At 39.3% G+C, this 14,810-nt stretch overlaps 2 protein-coding genes across 2 annotated transcripts; one reads left to right on the forward strand and one right to left on the reverse strand.

The window, feature by feature from the left end:
• Positions 1 to 330: 330 nt before the first annotated feature.
• On the reverse strand, positions 331 to 1,228 carry LOC135709692 (transmembrane protein 267). Its single transcript, XM_065232084.1, has 2 exons — positions 760 to 1,228; positions 331 to 696 (listed from the first exon to the last, which is right to left on the reverse strand). The coding sequence occupies exons 1-2, from the start codon at positions 1,042 to 1,044 to the stop codon at positions 337 to 339; spliced, it is 645 nt and encodes a 214-aa protein (XP_065088156.1). The 5' UTR covers positions 1,045 to 1,228; the 3' UTR covers positions 331 to 336.
• Positions 1,229 to 7,561: 6,333 nt separating this feature from the next.
• Positions 7,562 to 9,122, forward strand: LOC135709693 (transmembrane protein 50A). Its single transcript, XM_065232085.1, has 3 exons — positions 7,562 to 7,880; positions 8,002 to 8,133; positions 8,297 to 9,122. Exons 1-3 carry the CDS (start codon positions 7,791 to 7,793, stop codon positions 8,558 to 8,560), a joined length of 486 nt encoding a protein of 161 aa, XP_065088157.1. The 5' UTR covers positions 7,562 to 7,790; the 3' UTR covers positions 8,561 to 9,122.
• Positions 9,123 to 14,810: the final 5,688 nt, after the last annotated feature.

Raw genomic sequence — 14,810 nt, forward strand, 5'->3', positions numbered from 1 at the left:
GTATGAATGCCTAGAAATATAATTGATTTTTTTCGTACAAAGATTTTGTAACCTTTTTGAACAAGTGAAATTTGGCACTACAGATCGACTTTGAATGGTAGCTACATCTATCCGAAATGCCATGGTCCTCGGAATTAATATTGTCATTACTCAATTTACTACACCCTGCCCACGGTAGGTGAGAACCTATCAATCCTTAGTTTTTTTGGCTCCCCGGGTGTACCTTATTGTTTTGAGTTGTGGAAATTTTTGGCTGTGCTGTGATATAGTGAGCGGTAAAAATTGTTGAACACCACAGCAGCAATTAGAAGAAAAAAAAGTTCAACTTTATTCGATTCAAACAACCGCAAGCGGTCGATATTCAATCGATGCTCCCGCCGACGATGATCGAGCCAGTTGTCGCTGCTGCATTTCGAGCAGCTGGATCACAGCATGGGGACACAGCTGTATCAACGCTATATAGAGCCAGTAAAGCACCGGAGCAGTGCTATAGTTGAGATAGGGCGCTCGGAACCACAGTCCCCGTCGGATAGCATCCCTCAGGTGGTGGGTAAAAAACGCCACGAATGCAATGGCCGTCCAGATAGATGTGGAGAAGTTTTCCTGTACGTTAACCAGCAGACTGGTTGCAACGAGGAGCACCAGAAATATCACCGAATTGTGTAGGAATGGTCGATGTGTTAGATTAGTGGCGTCCTGCAAGAACAAGTTTAGTTTTAGAATCTTACACCGAACCATATTTCCAAATTCTACTCCTACATGAATATGAAACGATCGGGCTTCTATGAAGTGATCCACGTCGATCCAGGACGACATCCCGAAGCCAAAACCGATCAGCAACCATAGTTCGTTTCGTCCCAACTGATCCCGGAACTGGTGGACGACGATTTCGGTGGCAATCAGACCGATAAGGGCGTGCGTTACGTTATCTACAACTGCTTTCAGCAACGGTGGTTTCTGTATGATCTGTAGAAGTTTGTCACCGACCAGGCAAATGACGAGTAGCACCACATGTTTCAATACCAGCAGAACCGTCGGGGACATTTCTGCGGAGCATGTCCTGAACCCTTTTGCTGGGTGATTCAATAATTTGCGATTTATTACTTAAAAGTGCACAAGTACTTGCCTCAGTTTCAACACACTGTTTTTTTTTATTAGATGGATGATTTTGTTGTTCTGCAGGTTTTTTTAATGTTAATAAAATTCAATTTTATCAATAAGAAAAAAAAAACAATCTATTGGCAAAGTAAAAAAGCCATACAAGCGAACAAAGCATTCGTCTGATATGATTCGCAAACATTGAGTGCCATCATCGAGTGCCAAACATCAACAAACCAAAGCAAGAACATAATTTGATAACACAAGTGGAATCCTTCAGAAACGGTTTCGACAGTGAGCATTCATAAGAGGCAATGTCGCATCATGCTCAAACAGAGAAAAAATAGTTCGAACATTCGATGAGGTTTTATTCAAATATAGAGCCGTGTAGCAAGGATTTTTTTTTCCATGATTGGTTTTTAAATTCTGCGATTCAAGTTAAAAATAAAGTGAATATTCCTAGGAATATTCATTAAATATACGGATTTATTCGGGGCTGTAAAATAAAAACATATCTCAAACGAAGTGACAGACGACTAATTGGCAAATAGGGAAAATGTCTCTAATGATAGCCTATGGATCTAATATTGGGCTCATCGCTAAAGAACTGCTTTTTATCAATTTTATCTAGATTGGGACGGTACTAATGGATATTTTGGTCGCTATTGAAAATTTAGTCGATTGTTGAATTTATGTATGGGCCCAAATTAGGAGCATTTAGGCCGACATTACATCCATTTCCCTAAATCGATGGATTTCAAGCATGGCTGATTTTTGCAACAGGTTTGATTAGTACAAGCAGCTAGTAAAAATGTTAACGACGCGATTGATATACACGTGCGAAGGAACGCTATCGCTGCTAACAATTTATTTTATTTGTCGGGTGAAGGAGTACTCGACCAACTGCAAACCTTGCTATTTTCATTTTTATTGAAATTCCCGCAGGACTTCAAGCTAGTTGTTCTAACCAGGGTGAGAGCCTATACTTATTGAGTGGAGAGAGTCTCAATCCATTGAAAATATAGTTTTTAGCTCCGAAATACCTTTGAGATTTTATGCCCAAGAGCCAGTACTCTAACTATTGTGAGAGCCTATTCTACTTTGGGAATCTACAGTTTTTCTTGAACTAGAAACTTACCAAGGAGTTTTCGGATGAAAACAACGATACAGCCGCATTGAGTATCACTTATGAACTAACTTTATTCTACAATTATTTTATCCTTATATAGCGAAATTCTATCCTAAAAATGATCCTCGAGTAGAAAAATTCCCTAATCAAATGTGTAGGTGAAAACATCAGGGGCGCCGCTAGGTTGGACTGTTATGGAACTTTTTTTTACCGAAATGTTTTACCTCTTCCGGACGCTGTTTTGAGTACACAATCCTAATCAACGCCACTCTGCTGTACCTCATGCTGACGATGTTACTTGCCGTTGTGGAAATCGTCTCAAAGTGTAAGATCAAGATGTGAAGAATGTGAATGTGAATAGTGACTTTTCCTCTTTTGCAGTATGAACCTTACTTTTCCAGTGCAAACATCCACGTTTTTGATAAACATGATTCCATTACCCTATCGGCTACATTCGTGCTTAGATTCGTGTGGTAAGATAGGTGGCAGTCTATCGATGCAGGATGAAGCATCCCATCAACAGGGAGTGGGAAAATCGTCGGAGGACCCCGAGGTCAAAGCAGCGACGGCTTCGGAAATCGGATAGACAACATGAATAATTTAGGAAGTAATAAATATATTTTTAGAAATTTTATCAAATAAATTAAGAAATTAATTGATATTTATTAGAACTTATTTGAAACAATCCAGGAAAAAAAACGATAAAAAAGCTTATTTTAAAATTATAAACACTGTTTTCTATTTGAGAATGGCACATTTTATGTCAACTATACCATGCTTTCCTTTCAAAAGTTTGTTTTGAAATTAAAATAATCCGCTTTTAATTTGAGCACTGCCTCGCTTTCCATTTGACAGTACTACAATTCACTTTAAAAATGTCAACTTTTGAAAGTAGGGAGTGGGCAACTTTTGAATTAACAGTTGGATGACTTTTGTTTTGAAAGCTAAACGCTTTCTACCAAAAAGAACCAATGCAAACTTTTAATTCTACCAATGGTTTTTTTTTTTTATTTCATTAACGATTATTATTTGTGTGTAGATAAATAGTGCAGGCAGATTATGCAAACGAGCGATCGTTTCCTTTTTCCCTGCTTTAATTTCATTTTCACTTCCTCAACTTTGATGCTAGACGCCTTACAATTGTTGTCGGTGAAGCAAAGAATTATATATTTGGCTATGGTGTACATTTTTAAAGTTGTTAACGGTTTGCTGCCTCGATATAAGTGTGATCGAATTGAAAGTGACTTTCATAGATATAATACTAGAAACGCGATTTTCAATTTAAGAACACCACATTTCTTAACTTGTGCTTCACAACATTCATTATATTTTAAAGAAATAAATGTTTTCAATTCGATGCCTAGACATATCAAACGTTCAGCAACACGTACAAAATTTAAAAGACACTGCATTTCACACGTTAAAACTGTCTTTTGAACAGTTATCCAGTTATTTTCTTTTATGAATTGACAAATTATGTATTTTGACGAAGTTATCTCTAACGGATTATTTTATATGGATAGCTGTCATAACGACTTTTTTTTAGTAATTATTGTAGCACTGCAAAAACTATATTAATTTAAAAAAAAGTAGTCTAGAAAGGTTTGAGCAGGGGGTAAGTCACTCTGCCACATTGTGCTAACACCCACAGAAACACACTTCGACACACTTCAAACACCCACAAACACCCTTCCGACGTATGATAAGCAATTTTTTAATCAATTCTGGCACCACTGCAAATAATGTTTACATTCGATTGTTATTTTGTTGTTTTGTTATTGTTGTTGCTGTTTACAGTTTACGATACGATCCCAGATTGGTACGACTGAGTACGAGTATTATCGGCAAATCTCGATACCCTCGGAAGTGATATAGTAATGGATTTTCGGGACACCACGGGACAACACTTGAATGTGGATTTGCCTCGAAAAGGTCTCTGCTCGCAATGTCCGGCGAAAGTCGATACGGATGGACTCATGGAATAACGCCGAGAAAGATGGATACGGTAAGGTTGAATGGCAGCCTAACAATTAGGAAACGTGAATAAAGAGTATCGTTTACGTTCAGAAAGTTTAATGATGGCCCTTGACGTTCCCAGTTTAGTTCTCTGTGTGATACGTATCAACAAGAAGCGAATGATAGAGCTGATCGTATCAAAGAGAACGCTGCCCAATTAGAACTGGAGGCACTCACCGTGGCCACGAATTGCAGGGTTCTTGGAATCGCTTAGTCCCGGGTCTATCCTGCTGAACATTGGATGCGGTAATGGTAAATACCTGGGGTTGAATCCTCAGATCATCGTAGGCTTCGTAGGCAAGCGATTGAGGAAATGTGTCGAGTACTTCGCCCAGAAGGACGGGCACTGATTTAAGAAAGACAATCAAGCTATATACGGCAGCATAAGCACAACAATAAATCACCGTGGGATGGAGAGCCGGAGAAGGTGGTTCCGATTGAACATGGCGACGGGAAATCGGTGCTGCCAATTCCCACCAACAGGACGCAGTTTCAGCATAGGGATTTGTTGCTTCCTTGGAAGTTGCGTGACGTAGAACGGCAGCAGCAGGAAGCGAAGGTAACTTTTCTCAGGTATTACCATAGAGGTAACTCTAAGACTAGTAGGTCCCGAAGAAAATCATTATTATTTTTGGCTCACTCAGTACCAGAACAACGGTCCCAAGCAGTCCCAAGCTATTTCACTCACCCCTGCATGTTCTGCATGAATCCACACACCCCTGATGTTATCTGTCAAACTTTCATAGCGAATCAAAACAAACATAGTGTAGTAATAGAATTTCAACTAGAATAGGGTACGTTAATCGTTTGCTTGGGACCAATAGGCTACTAAAGCGGTGAGCCAATTTAAAATCGTTAGTTTCGTATTGATTGTTGGTATTACCATGTGGTTCGAGAAGAAGGAGATGTTCGAATTGTGTTTGGCGGTGGGCGGGATCAGCGTGGAAGATAGTTACTATGACCAGGGGACTTGGTGTATTATTTTTAGAAAAGAATGAATATTTAGCCTATTAAGGCACAGACAAAATTAAGGTGATCGATCGACTTGACTTCAACCGGAATGTGTCCCCGAAAGGTAGATTTATTTAAAATACCAGTCCATTTACTCATCATCAACCGCTTTCCCGACACTGTAGAAATTGACCAACTTGTCATATTTATAATTCTCCAGCAGGTCAGTCAACCGCGGCAGTTTCGTCTTCACATTTACCCCTTTGAACTTGAACTTATCGATGTACAGATCGGTCAGAATCTCGTAGATGCGGATCATCGTTTCGAATGTCCAAATCGATCAGTGTCTGCAGTATCTGGTGGTCCTTCGTCAGCTTGTTGTAGTGAACGATCTTCGGCTCGATCAACTTGATTAATCCGGGGAAGGTTTGTTCGTTGATATCTGAAAATGGGTGCTACGCTGTTTATTGGAGGCGAACCAGCCCCAGGCTGAAAGCCTCCCTAATAAAGATAAATTAATTAATTGCTACGCTGTTATCAATCAAATCGAATTTGTTGAAAGCTGCAGCTTGATCCGTTTCTTGGTGACTTCCTTCGTAATAAAGTCCTTGAGAATCTAAATGGTAGAAATGTTGTCGCTTCCGCCTTGCCGTATTCACAAATTAGAAGACAATGAAGACGTGACGGAAAAAGAGCCTATTCCTTTCGTTTCCATAAATATTTTTCGGTATTTCCTGGATACTGTTCATAAGCCAGTTGTGCATTTCAGCCTGACTGAAGGCCCCCTTGAGAGCTCGCTTGAGAGTGAGCAAATCATCAGGCGCCAGGTTAGGCGCCCATTTCGTCTTCCTCTTCAAGTGAGAGGGCCAATGCTTGTTTCATGGATTAATCTGCACACAAACAACAGCAAAGGAGTCGCAGGAGGATCTGCCATTAATAGCGTTATGTTGTTTTGATTGAGGATATGGTTGCCAGTAAATATATTTTTTCGGTTGAAGTTTTGACAGCTCGGTCAACATGATGAAACACCTTCCGACACCCAAAAACACACTGGAAACACAATAAGCACAGACACATGGTGGCAGAGTGACTTACCCCCTGGGTTTGAGCCTCGCGCGCGTATTAGAGGACTGAATTTAACATTTGATAAAAAAAATTCAATTTTGAAGCTTATTTCGAAGATACCTTGATCGACCTTGAGTTAGTAGTAAGTTTTCTGGCAAATGTTGGGGGTTCGTGAGCATTCCTGACATTGCTGAAAATTATGATAGCATCAGATTGCGAGGTTGCTAGTGTAATAGGATGCTTTGTTGAGATTGCTTGTAATACTTATGAATATTTTAGGTGGACAAAAAGGCGAGCTAAGAGGTCGCCTGAGCTTTTCCACATTTATATCGCTGTGAAGCAACTGTAAACTCTAGAGGGAATTTATATCTGTAACTGAAACCAGTTCGATTTAATATTTAATTATCTTAAAGATAAATCGTCCAGCTCAAACCTTTGTTGGGGTAGAGGTATCATCATTATCATCGTCATCATCATTTTTTTTTATTTTATTTTTTAACTAAGTGATTGATTTAGCCTCTGGTGGTGAATAACAGAACTTCAAAAAGAGTGTTGTGAGCAGAAATTTCTGCCGTGAGACATTGGAAGCGCAACACTTTTTCACTATTCCTGATAAATTGATTCATCGAAGATGCTCCAAAACTTGATCTATGAACAATTTAATTATGTAACGTTTTTGCAAGGATCCTGCTGGTGTTCGGGAATGTTTTTGTTGAGAAAAATGGAAAATTAGAATAAAGCCTTAGTGGTTATGACGAGGGTTATGATCTTCCGGCTTTCTGGTGCGTGAATAGTTGAGGTACAAATCAGTTCAGATCTGTGGAAAATCGTAAAATAAGACAATTACTGATGGAAATTGGCAAGATGTTCAATAAAAAAAGCTTAGATTTGCGTTGTGAAAAATCCTTATTCTGATGTAAACAAACGGTTTGGTTGACATTTCCTCTCGAACTCACATGGCGCACTCTACGTTGGTAGTGCATTTAAAAGGCCTATTATATTTAGTTGAAAATTTCAACCATGGATATTAGCATAGCAGCAAACATGTGAGTAATATTTCATTCAATTCGGAAACATTCATATCCAACCGGTTTGCGTTTTGTGCTGGATATGCTCCATACGGTTTCCTCTTTGATTTAAACTACTTTTTCCCCCATAGTGCAGCCCTTCAGAAAAGGTGTTCCCAGAGAGTGAGTGCGTTCAATGAAAGTTCCCCATAAACAAACAAACTGATTTGACGTTTCTAGTTTGACAACAAAAGAAAACATCAAAGGACGAAGCCAGCAGCAGAAGAAAGCAAAAAGCTATCAATAAATGCAAAAATCATTCGTGGGAACTTTGTGTTTAAAATAAAGAAATATTTTTTACCATCTAGTCCAGTAAGGCAGCAATTCCGTCGTCCTCAATTTATCGAAAACAGGAAAAATATGTGCTAGAAAGTGCAATCGTGCGGAAAGCTTTGGAAGAACATTTGAGCAAGGAATTCATTTGAGCGGAGGAAACCCGACCCCATCAGCAGACCTACTTCAAAATGTCGATCATGGACAGAATCAGACAATCGTACTGGGTCGAAAACGTCCCAAGGCGAAACATTATCGCGACACTGGTCGCATCATTATTGGTTAGTATGCCTACAGCAATGGGATGCAAATGAAAAAAAAAGTATTGTGATAATTAGATTAGGAAGATGATTAATTTATACTTTTTTCGCTTTCTCCCTGCCCCGTCCTCGGTTGGTGTAGTTCTTCTCCGGATGGTGGATTGCAATTGATACGGCCGCCGTGCATCCGAAGTCGTGGGACTTCTCCTACTACATCTGTGGCATCCTGGCCACGATCAGCTTCTTCATGGTCAATTCGATCTCGAATGAAATGGTGAGTCATCTGCCTGCAGAAGGGCGCTGCGTGTGTGTTTGAATGTTTTGTGATTAAAAGGAAACCGACTATCGGTTGACGAGGTCATGGAACATAGCTTTAAAGAAATCGACAGTGGGAGGTAAATGGTTTTTGATTATTTTTGTTTTCTTAACCTTCACAGCTCCACGGTGGTGCAGGCTATACCGGAGGTGTCCTCGGCGAAAGCGGTATCAAGGTGTTTCTGTTCGTGGGCTTCGTGCTGGGATTCGCCTCGATCATTGCTGCCATTTGGATCATGATTGCCGAGTTTGCCGTCAACGATGATAAGACGGAAAAGGGTCCTGGTTATGCACTGCTGGTGCATAACATCTTCATCTTCTTCTCATCGATCATCTATAAATTTGGCCGTCACAGCGACGACCCATACGCTGCTGGAGTCTTCTAAGGGCTCGTGAGGAGAGTGATCTAAATGAAAAGGATGGAAGCAAAGAGGATTGAATGAATTTTTTTTTCCTGAACGTGCCGCCGTGATTGGTTAGAAATACAAATCTACGACAGCATTTCCACATATATATTTTTTTTCTAACAAAAATTTGTGTTTCATCGAAGTACTTCGTAGTCATAATGCAGGAATGGTTTACAATGCGAATTGTATGTTTTTGTTCGCGAACGTAATAAGAGTTTATTTTCTAACGGAGCTGTTCCGATTGGCAGGTGATATCTCGTAATATAATTTCCGTCGCAAAAATTAGCTTCATTAGTCATGTTTTAACTATACAACTTATGCAAGATAAAACCGATTCTTCAACTCAAAACTTCATAACGATTAAAGCAGATGGTTGATGATCAATAATAAGTGAATGATTCATAATAAATCTTCAGCTGCAAAGACTCAATATTGAACACAGAAAATGAAAATATGAATCGACTAAAGTAATGGCACTGTAATGAAGACGCTGATAACTTTTTTTTAAATACATATGTAAAAACTATTCATACCCAAACATTATAAGAATAAAAGGAAAATAATATAGGAAACAAGACAAGCGTTTGGTTTATTTCATTTGCTTGAATGGAAGTCGTGATGAGCTAGCCGCTATTATGGAGTGAACAACAAGCCGTTTTTCAAAGCTGCGATTATCGATGGAGGCGCGTCATCTACTTACTGTCACTGAAGTTTGTTTAGGGGAACTAGGGGCAAGAAGGCGCATGTGGAATAAAATAAATCCAACATACATATGCTGAAAAGGACATGTACCTTGAGTTTTGAAATTTTTTAATTACAATGCAAGTTTTATTAATGATCAGTACCGAAATTACCGGTATTTCCACATGTCAGTACCGGAAAATCGACCGGTACTACCGGTAAAACAACACTTGCTACCTTATTGAAAGCTAATGAGACTAATGACTGGGCAGAGTATCCGAGGAAAAATGTTAAAATGTCTATCCAAGAAGATTCTCGGCAGGCCCGGGATGCGAATCTAACCGCCTCCCTATGATAAGCTTTTTTTCTACATGTCAACTGTTACAGAAGATCCTGCGCTGATCCTTAAATATACCCTTCGATATTGGATATCCAGGACAGTACAAAATGTTTAGTTCAAAAATAAGAAGCGTATTCTGGAATAAAGCCTCCAGTAGGTGACGTTTTGGTAAAGTATGTGGGTGGGAATGTAAGCAGCGTTGGAAAAGTTCGCGAGTCCTATAGTGAGTTTTGGTGAACTATTCCAGTACTGAATGTGAGAATTCATCGAGCTATAGCTCACCGTTCCAAATTTAAATCCGATCATCGCAGGATGCATGGTATTCTTGTTTTTGTACGAAAAACAGCATAGTGTGTGTGTTCCGCCATCCCCGCCGTATAGTTGGGATCCATTTGTTATTGTTGAAATTGTTTGTGTGACCTTCCAAATATATCATCAAAGGCAAGCGCTGGGCATTTTTAAATCAAAAACGAATCATCACTAGATGTAACCTGTTTCAGCCGTCTTGACTGCCATATCGACCGGCCATGGAACCGGATGAGCTCGATTGAAGTGAGGCCCAAATAGTAGCAGAAAAGACTAAATTTGATAGGTTTGAAGAGATGCACGATTCAGAGAATACGTACAGTATTCGATCCTCAAAACCGATGGTAACCGGTGGTTGTTTTTAAATTCTTGATTGAATCGTTGTTTCGCCAGTATGACAACATATGTTCACAAGCTTAATTTTTGAGTTAATAAAATAATCAACCGAATAGTTAACCTAAGCATCGATTGGAAAAACGTTAAAACTCAGCAGTGATGCCGCCTTATTTCATATTATTCGTGTCCTACTTGTCAAAGTGTGCCTTAACGTGCTGAACAATTTGCCATGCTGTGTTTCGGCACAGTGTGCAGAGATGGTTTGAATTGGTTATGCACATCGATGGACAATCCACAGGACTTTATAGGGATGTCCATAGAAGTTTCAGTACTGCTGGGGAATGTCGATACGTTAACCTCAGGAACAGATCGATGCAATTACTTCCATTTCTTGAGTCCGACATCAAGCACATACCCATCAGCAACGATCCGGTCATTTTGCAGATGTATCTCTGTCATCGTCCTTCGGTTGAACTAGTTTGTCTCAAGAGGCCCCAATGCAATGAGTGGCCTACCGATGAGTTCTTGTAAGGTCAGTAAGGCTTTGCATGCATGATGACACTAAGCAACTTGCTGTTCGGCAAGAGCCCATGGGCGAGCAGATGAGCAACAACAACCACAGGGTCCTGCCTGCAGATGTGAAGCTTATCTGAATCACAACCCAAGCAACCAAAAGTTCGGATAAAAGTCGTTTTTTTGGCTTAATCAGCTAATCGAAGGATTATGAAGAGAATTCTATTCAGCTTATTTTTTAAGTAATTGACCGAACTTCCAAGTTCATATTCGATGTTTAAGCTTCTAACAGAATGCTGTTTCACTTTTAAAAGAACTTGAAAGTTCACAAAAGGTTCGTTTAACCGTTGGAGGGAATGCTATACAGCCCAAAAAAAACTTGAATGAAATCAACAAACCAAAATAGAAAACAAATATATCTATTATTTTGCTGCTTACCACGTTCTCTTCTAATTTGTTATGAGCTGCTGCGTCGTCAAAAGATAAATGTTTGAAATACGGTCAAATATTTAATTTAAATTTTTTTAAATTACTTACCGCAAGTCTCGAACTCGAGTCCTCCTCTTTGAAACCGATATACATACCACTGCTCTATGTGAACGAAGTGGAATATCGTATGATTTTACTCGATGTGTTGATTTCATTAATAAAAATGGTTTTCAGAGTAGCCAAAACTACTTTCAAGTTCCGTAAGAACTATTTTCGAACTTCAAAGTCTCTGATTAGTTCATGTAGAACCTTATCTGAACTTGAAAGTTGCTAAAAAGTTCATACGGAACTTATGACCTTGCATCGTTTGACATTTGACAGCTTGTTTTGTTTTCCGCAGAAGTTTTCAGTAACCTCGAAAAGTACGAAACAATTTAACTTAATTGTAGTATATTTATTTGTTTTGAGACTTGTTTTATTCAGAAAATCATCAAGGTATGGTAATGGAACGCAAACCTATCTTCGGTCCCAAGCTAATCAATGCACCTCTCGAAACATAGTAAAATCCGAGGGGGACGACTCTATCTACGTTGCAGGAAAGATTGTGTTTTGCTGTGGCTAGCTGCGTACACGCTAAATAGATAGAAAGAAGATTAATGACGATTCTGAAGATTTCCTGCAAAAAAAAAAATGCATGTAGATGCAAGTAGATGCGAGAATTGAAAGAAGAGTTTTCGAAGATTGATTCGCTAGTGTGAAATTTTTTGAGCATCTAGTATTGAGATTTAGATGTGTCGCCCCCCTCGAGAAAATCCAAGAACCCCTCATTTTATCTGTCAAACTTTCATAGCGAATCAAAACAAACAGGGTGTAGTACTAGAATTTCGACTAGAATGGGATACGTTAATCGATTTGCTTGGGACCAATAGGCTAGTCAATCGTTAGCTTCCACCGGTTCGCCGCCGGGATGTTCTGAGGCAGAACATCTCTGATCACGCGTTTTCACGCCCAGCACGGAAAACAAGATCGACGGAAAACAAATCAAGGAAAAAAAAATGCCACAAATGCTTCAAATTGTCAATTTCAATTGACCACTTTGTCAAGCAGTTTTGGCGTGACTTTCTACCAGCGATTTCACAAAACTGGATCAAATAATTTCTATTTTTTTTCATGAAACGCACAAATCAGTGCCAACATTTCAAAGGGGCGTAATTGCTTTTGTAAACAATGACTTTACCCGTAAATTTCTCGCGAATGAAATCTTACCTCTCCAAAATAACAATGCTAGCTGGTAAAGGAAACATTCATCTACCTGTTGGTGTCATTATTTTTCATGGGTGAGCTTTTATTCGTGAGAAATCGACGGCTAAAGCCATTGTTTACAAATACAATTACGCCCCTTTGAAATGTTGGCACTGAAATGTTGGCTACTTTCCTCGAGGTTCTAGAAGAAAAAATCTAAAAATAATGTTTTATTTCAAAGTTAGAGTGGTAGTAAACGTCATTTTAAGTGCTCGAATAAAGTGGTTAATTGTAAAAATTTGCAAAAATGTGGCGGCAGTCATCATAACCCCATATAATGGAATATTAACTTTGTAACGTGGAACTACTCCTGTTTGTAGTCATCTATTTGTAACACTAGCTGAGTGTGCCCGGCCTTGCTCGGGATTCAATATTAGCTTGAGTTTATGCGCCAATTAGAAAAAAGGATGCTATATTGTACGTATCCCCCCCCCCCTCGTATTTGAGGGGCTACCCCCTATGACCTGCACATGCCAAATTTGGTTCCATTTGCTTGATTTTTCTCGAGTTATGCATAAATTTATGTTTTGTATGCCCCCCCACCCACTTACAGAGGGAGGAAGGGTCTCGAATCATCAAAAGAACCTTTCCCTGCCCCAAAAACCTCTGCCTAATAATTTTCACGCCGATCGGTTCAGTAGTTTCCGAGTCTAGAAGGGTCAGACAGACAGACAGACAGAAATTTATTTTTACATAGGGGAAATGGATGTAATGTCGGCCTAAATGCCCCTAATTTTAGGCCCATACATAAATTCAGCAATCGACTAAATTTTCAATAGTGACCAAAAATATCCATTAAAGGGTGATACGGTCAAAATTTGGTCAATATCAACTTGACGTATTTCTTTCAATTTTGCATTTAAAAAACCTGAATACCCCTCATTTTGAAGGTGTGTGTGTGTGTAGAATGTTGCTCCTATTTTGATTTTGGAATTCACTCTTCAGTTGTCAAAATGCCGTCCAAGCAAGAAGAGCAGCGTATCAAAATTTTGCTCGCGCATCGCGAAAATCCGAGCTACTCGCACGCAAAGTTGGCAAAATCGCTAAAAGTTGCCAAATCAACCTTTACAAATGTAATTAAAGTGTTTCGGGAACGTTTGTCGACAGCTAGGAAGTCTGGATCGGGGGGAAATCGAAAACCGGAAGCCGCTGAGACGACAAAGAGAGTTGCCGGTAGTTTCAAGCGAAACCCTAACCTCTCTCTCCGAGATGCCGCAAATAAGCTGGGTGTATCGTCTACAACCGTGCATCGAGCCAAAAAACGAGCCGGACTATCGACTTACAAGAAGGTAGTGACTCCAAATCGCGATGATGGCTGTACAAAATCTGATGGCAGGGGTCAAGCGTAAGGCCCGGCAATTCGGATTTGGAAAAGCGGAAGCCTAACTGAATATTTTTCCTGAATTTTATACTAATTGAACTTGAAAAAGAAATTTAATTTGATTTTTTAAATAAACGATTTCACCGATTTACACGCGTTTTCCCTTGACCAAATTTTGACCATATCACCCTTTAGTACCGTCCAAATGACTTGTTCATCTAGATAAAATTGATAAATAGCAGATTTTTAGCGATTGGCCCAATATTAGATCCATAGGCCAACATTAGAGCCATTTCCCCTATATAGAAGATAGAAGATATATAGAGCGACTATTGTGATGCAGATTTTTAGGTAGGTGACGTAGGACTACGTCTGTGATTTCTATATGGGGGTACACTGTATGAAAATTGAAAATGGAAAATGTAACAAAATTATGAAAGACTTTGAACGTTAATAACTCAGCTGCTCCTGGACCAATTTCAAATCTTTTATCACCATTCGATCAGAAATATTTCTACGCATCTGTTAAATTTGAGACTTTATAATTTTTCTAAATGTTACTATTGAAAATGACACGAATCTGCAACTGTTGCTATGATAATTTAAAATTATCACCAATTGCCCAAACACAGATTTCAAAGTTGAATTCCATCCGGTCTCACCAAACGGTATTTATTCAATCACCGCGTGGTGAGTGATGGCGTTCTCCAGTACACAACGAAAGTCTGCCTGCAAGCAGAGAGCTGCAGCCAACATTGATCGGAATTAGTAGCTCTTCGTGAGTCGCTGTGAGCCAGCTATGTCAAGCGCGTCATACTAAAGAGTATAGACAGAGAGAACCCCACTCAAATTCCTATTCCTACACAAAACACAAGCTCTTGCTGCAGTTAGAAAATAAGATTTATTATATAAGACCACGTAGTCCTACGTTACCATTGCGTACAACCATAGAGGTAACTCTAAGACTAGTAGGTGTTTCGAAGAAACGAGCTCAATTTTTC

This window comes from Ochlerotatus camptorhynchus, unplaced genomic scaffold (genome assembly GCF_037179485.1).
Source record: "Ochlerotatus camptorhynchus isolate MF236.1 unplaced genomic scaffold, CSIRO-AGI_Acam_v1.1 ptg000361l, whole genome shotgun sequence".
NCBI classification, from domain to species: domain Eukaryota; kingdom Metazoa; phylum Arthropoda; class Insecta; order Diptera; family Culicidae; genus Ochlerotatus; species Ochlerotatus camptorhynchus.

Bases quoted from the DNA above. Each gene is read 5' to 3' on its own strand.
- LOC135709692 (XM_065232084.1), bottom strand. From the start codon at position 1,044: ATGTCCCCGACGGTTCTGCTGGTATTGAAACATGTGGTGCTACTCGTC. The intron at 697-759 runs GTAGGAGTAGAA...TTGTTCTTGCAG, and splicing joins CCCGATCGTTTCATATTCAT to GACGCCACTAATCTAACACA.
- LOC135709693 (XM_065232085.1), top strand. From the start codon at position 7,791: ATGTCGATCATGGACAGAATCAGACAATCGTACTGGGTCGAAAACGTC. The intron at 7,881-8,001 runs GTTAGTATGCCT...CGGTTGGTGTAG, and splicing joins CACTGGTCGCATCATTATTG to TTCTTCTCCGGATGGTGGAT. The intron at 8,134-8,296 runs GTGAGTCATCTG...TAACCTTCACAG, and splicing joins ATTCGATCTCGAATGAAATG to CTCCACGGTGGTGCAGGCTA.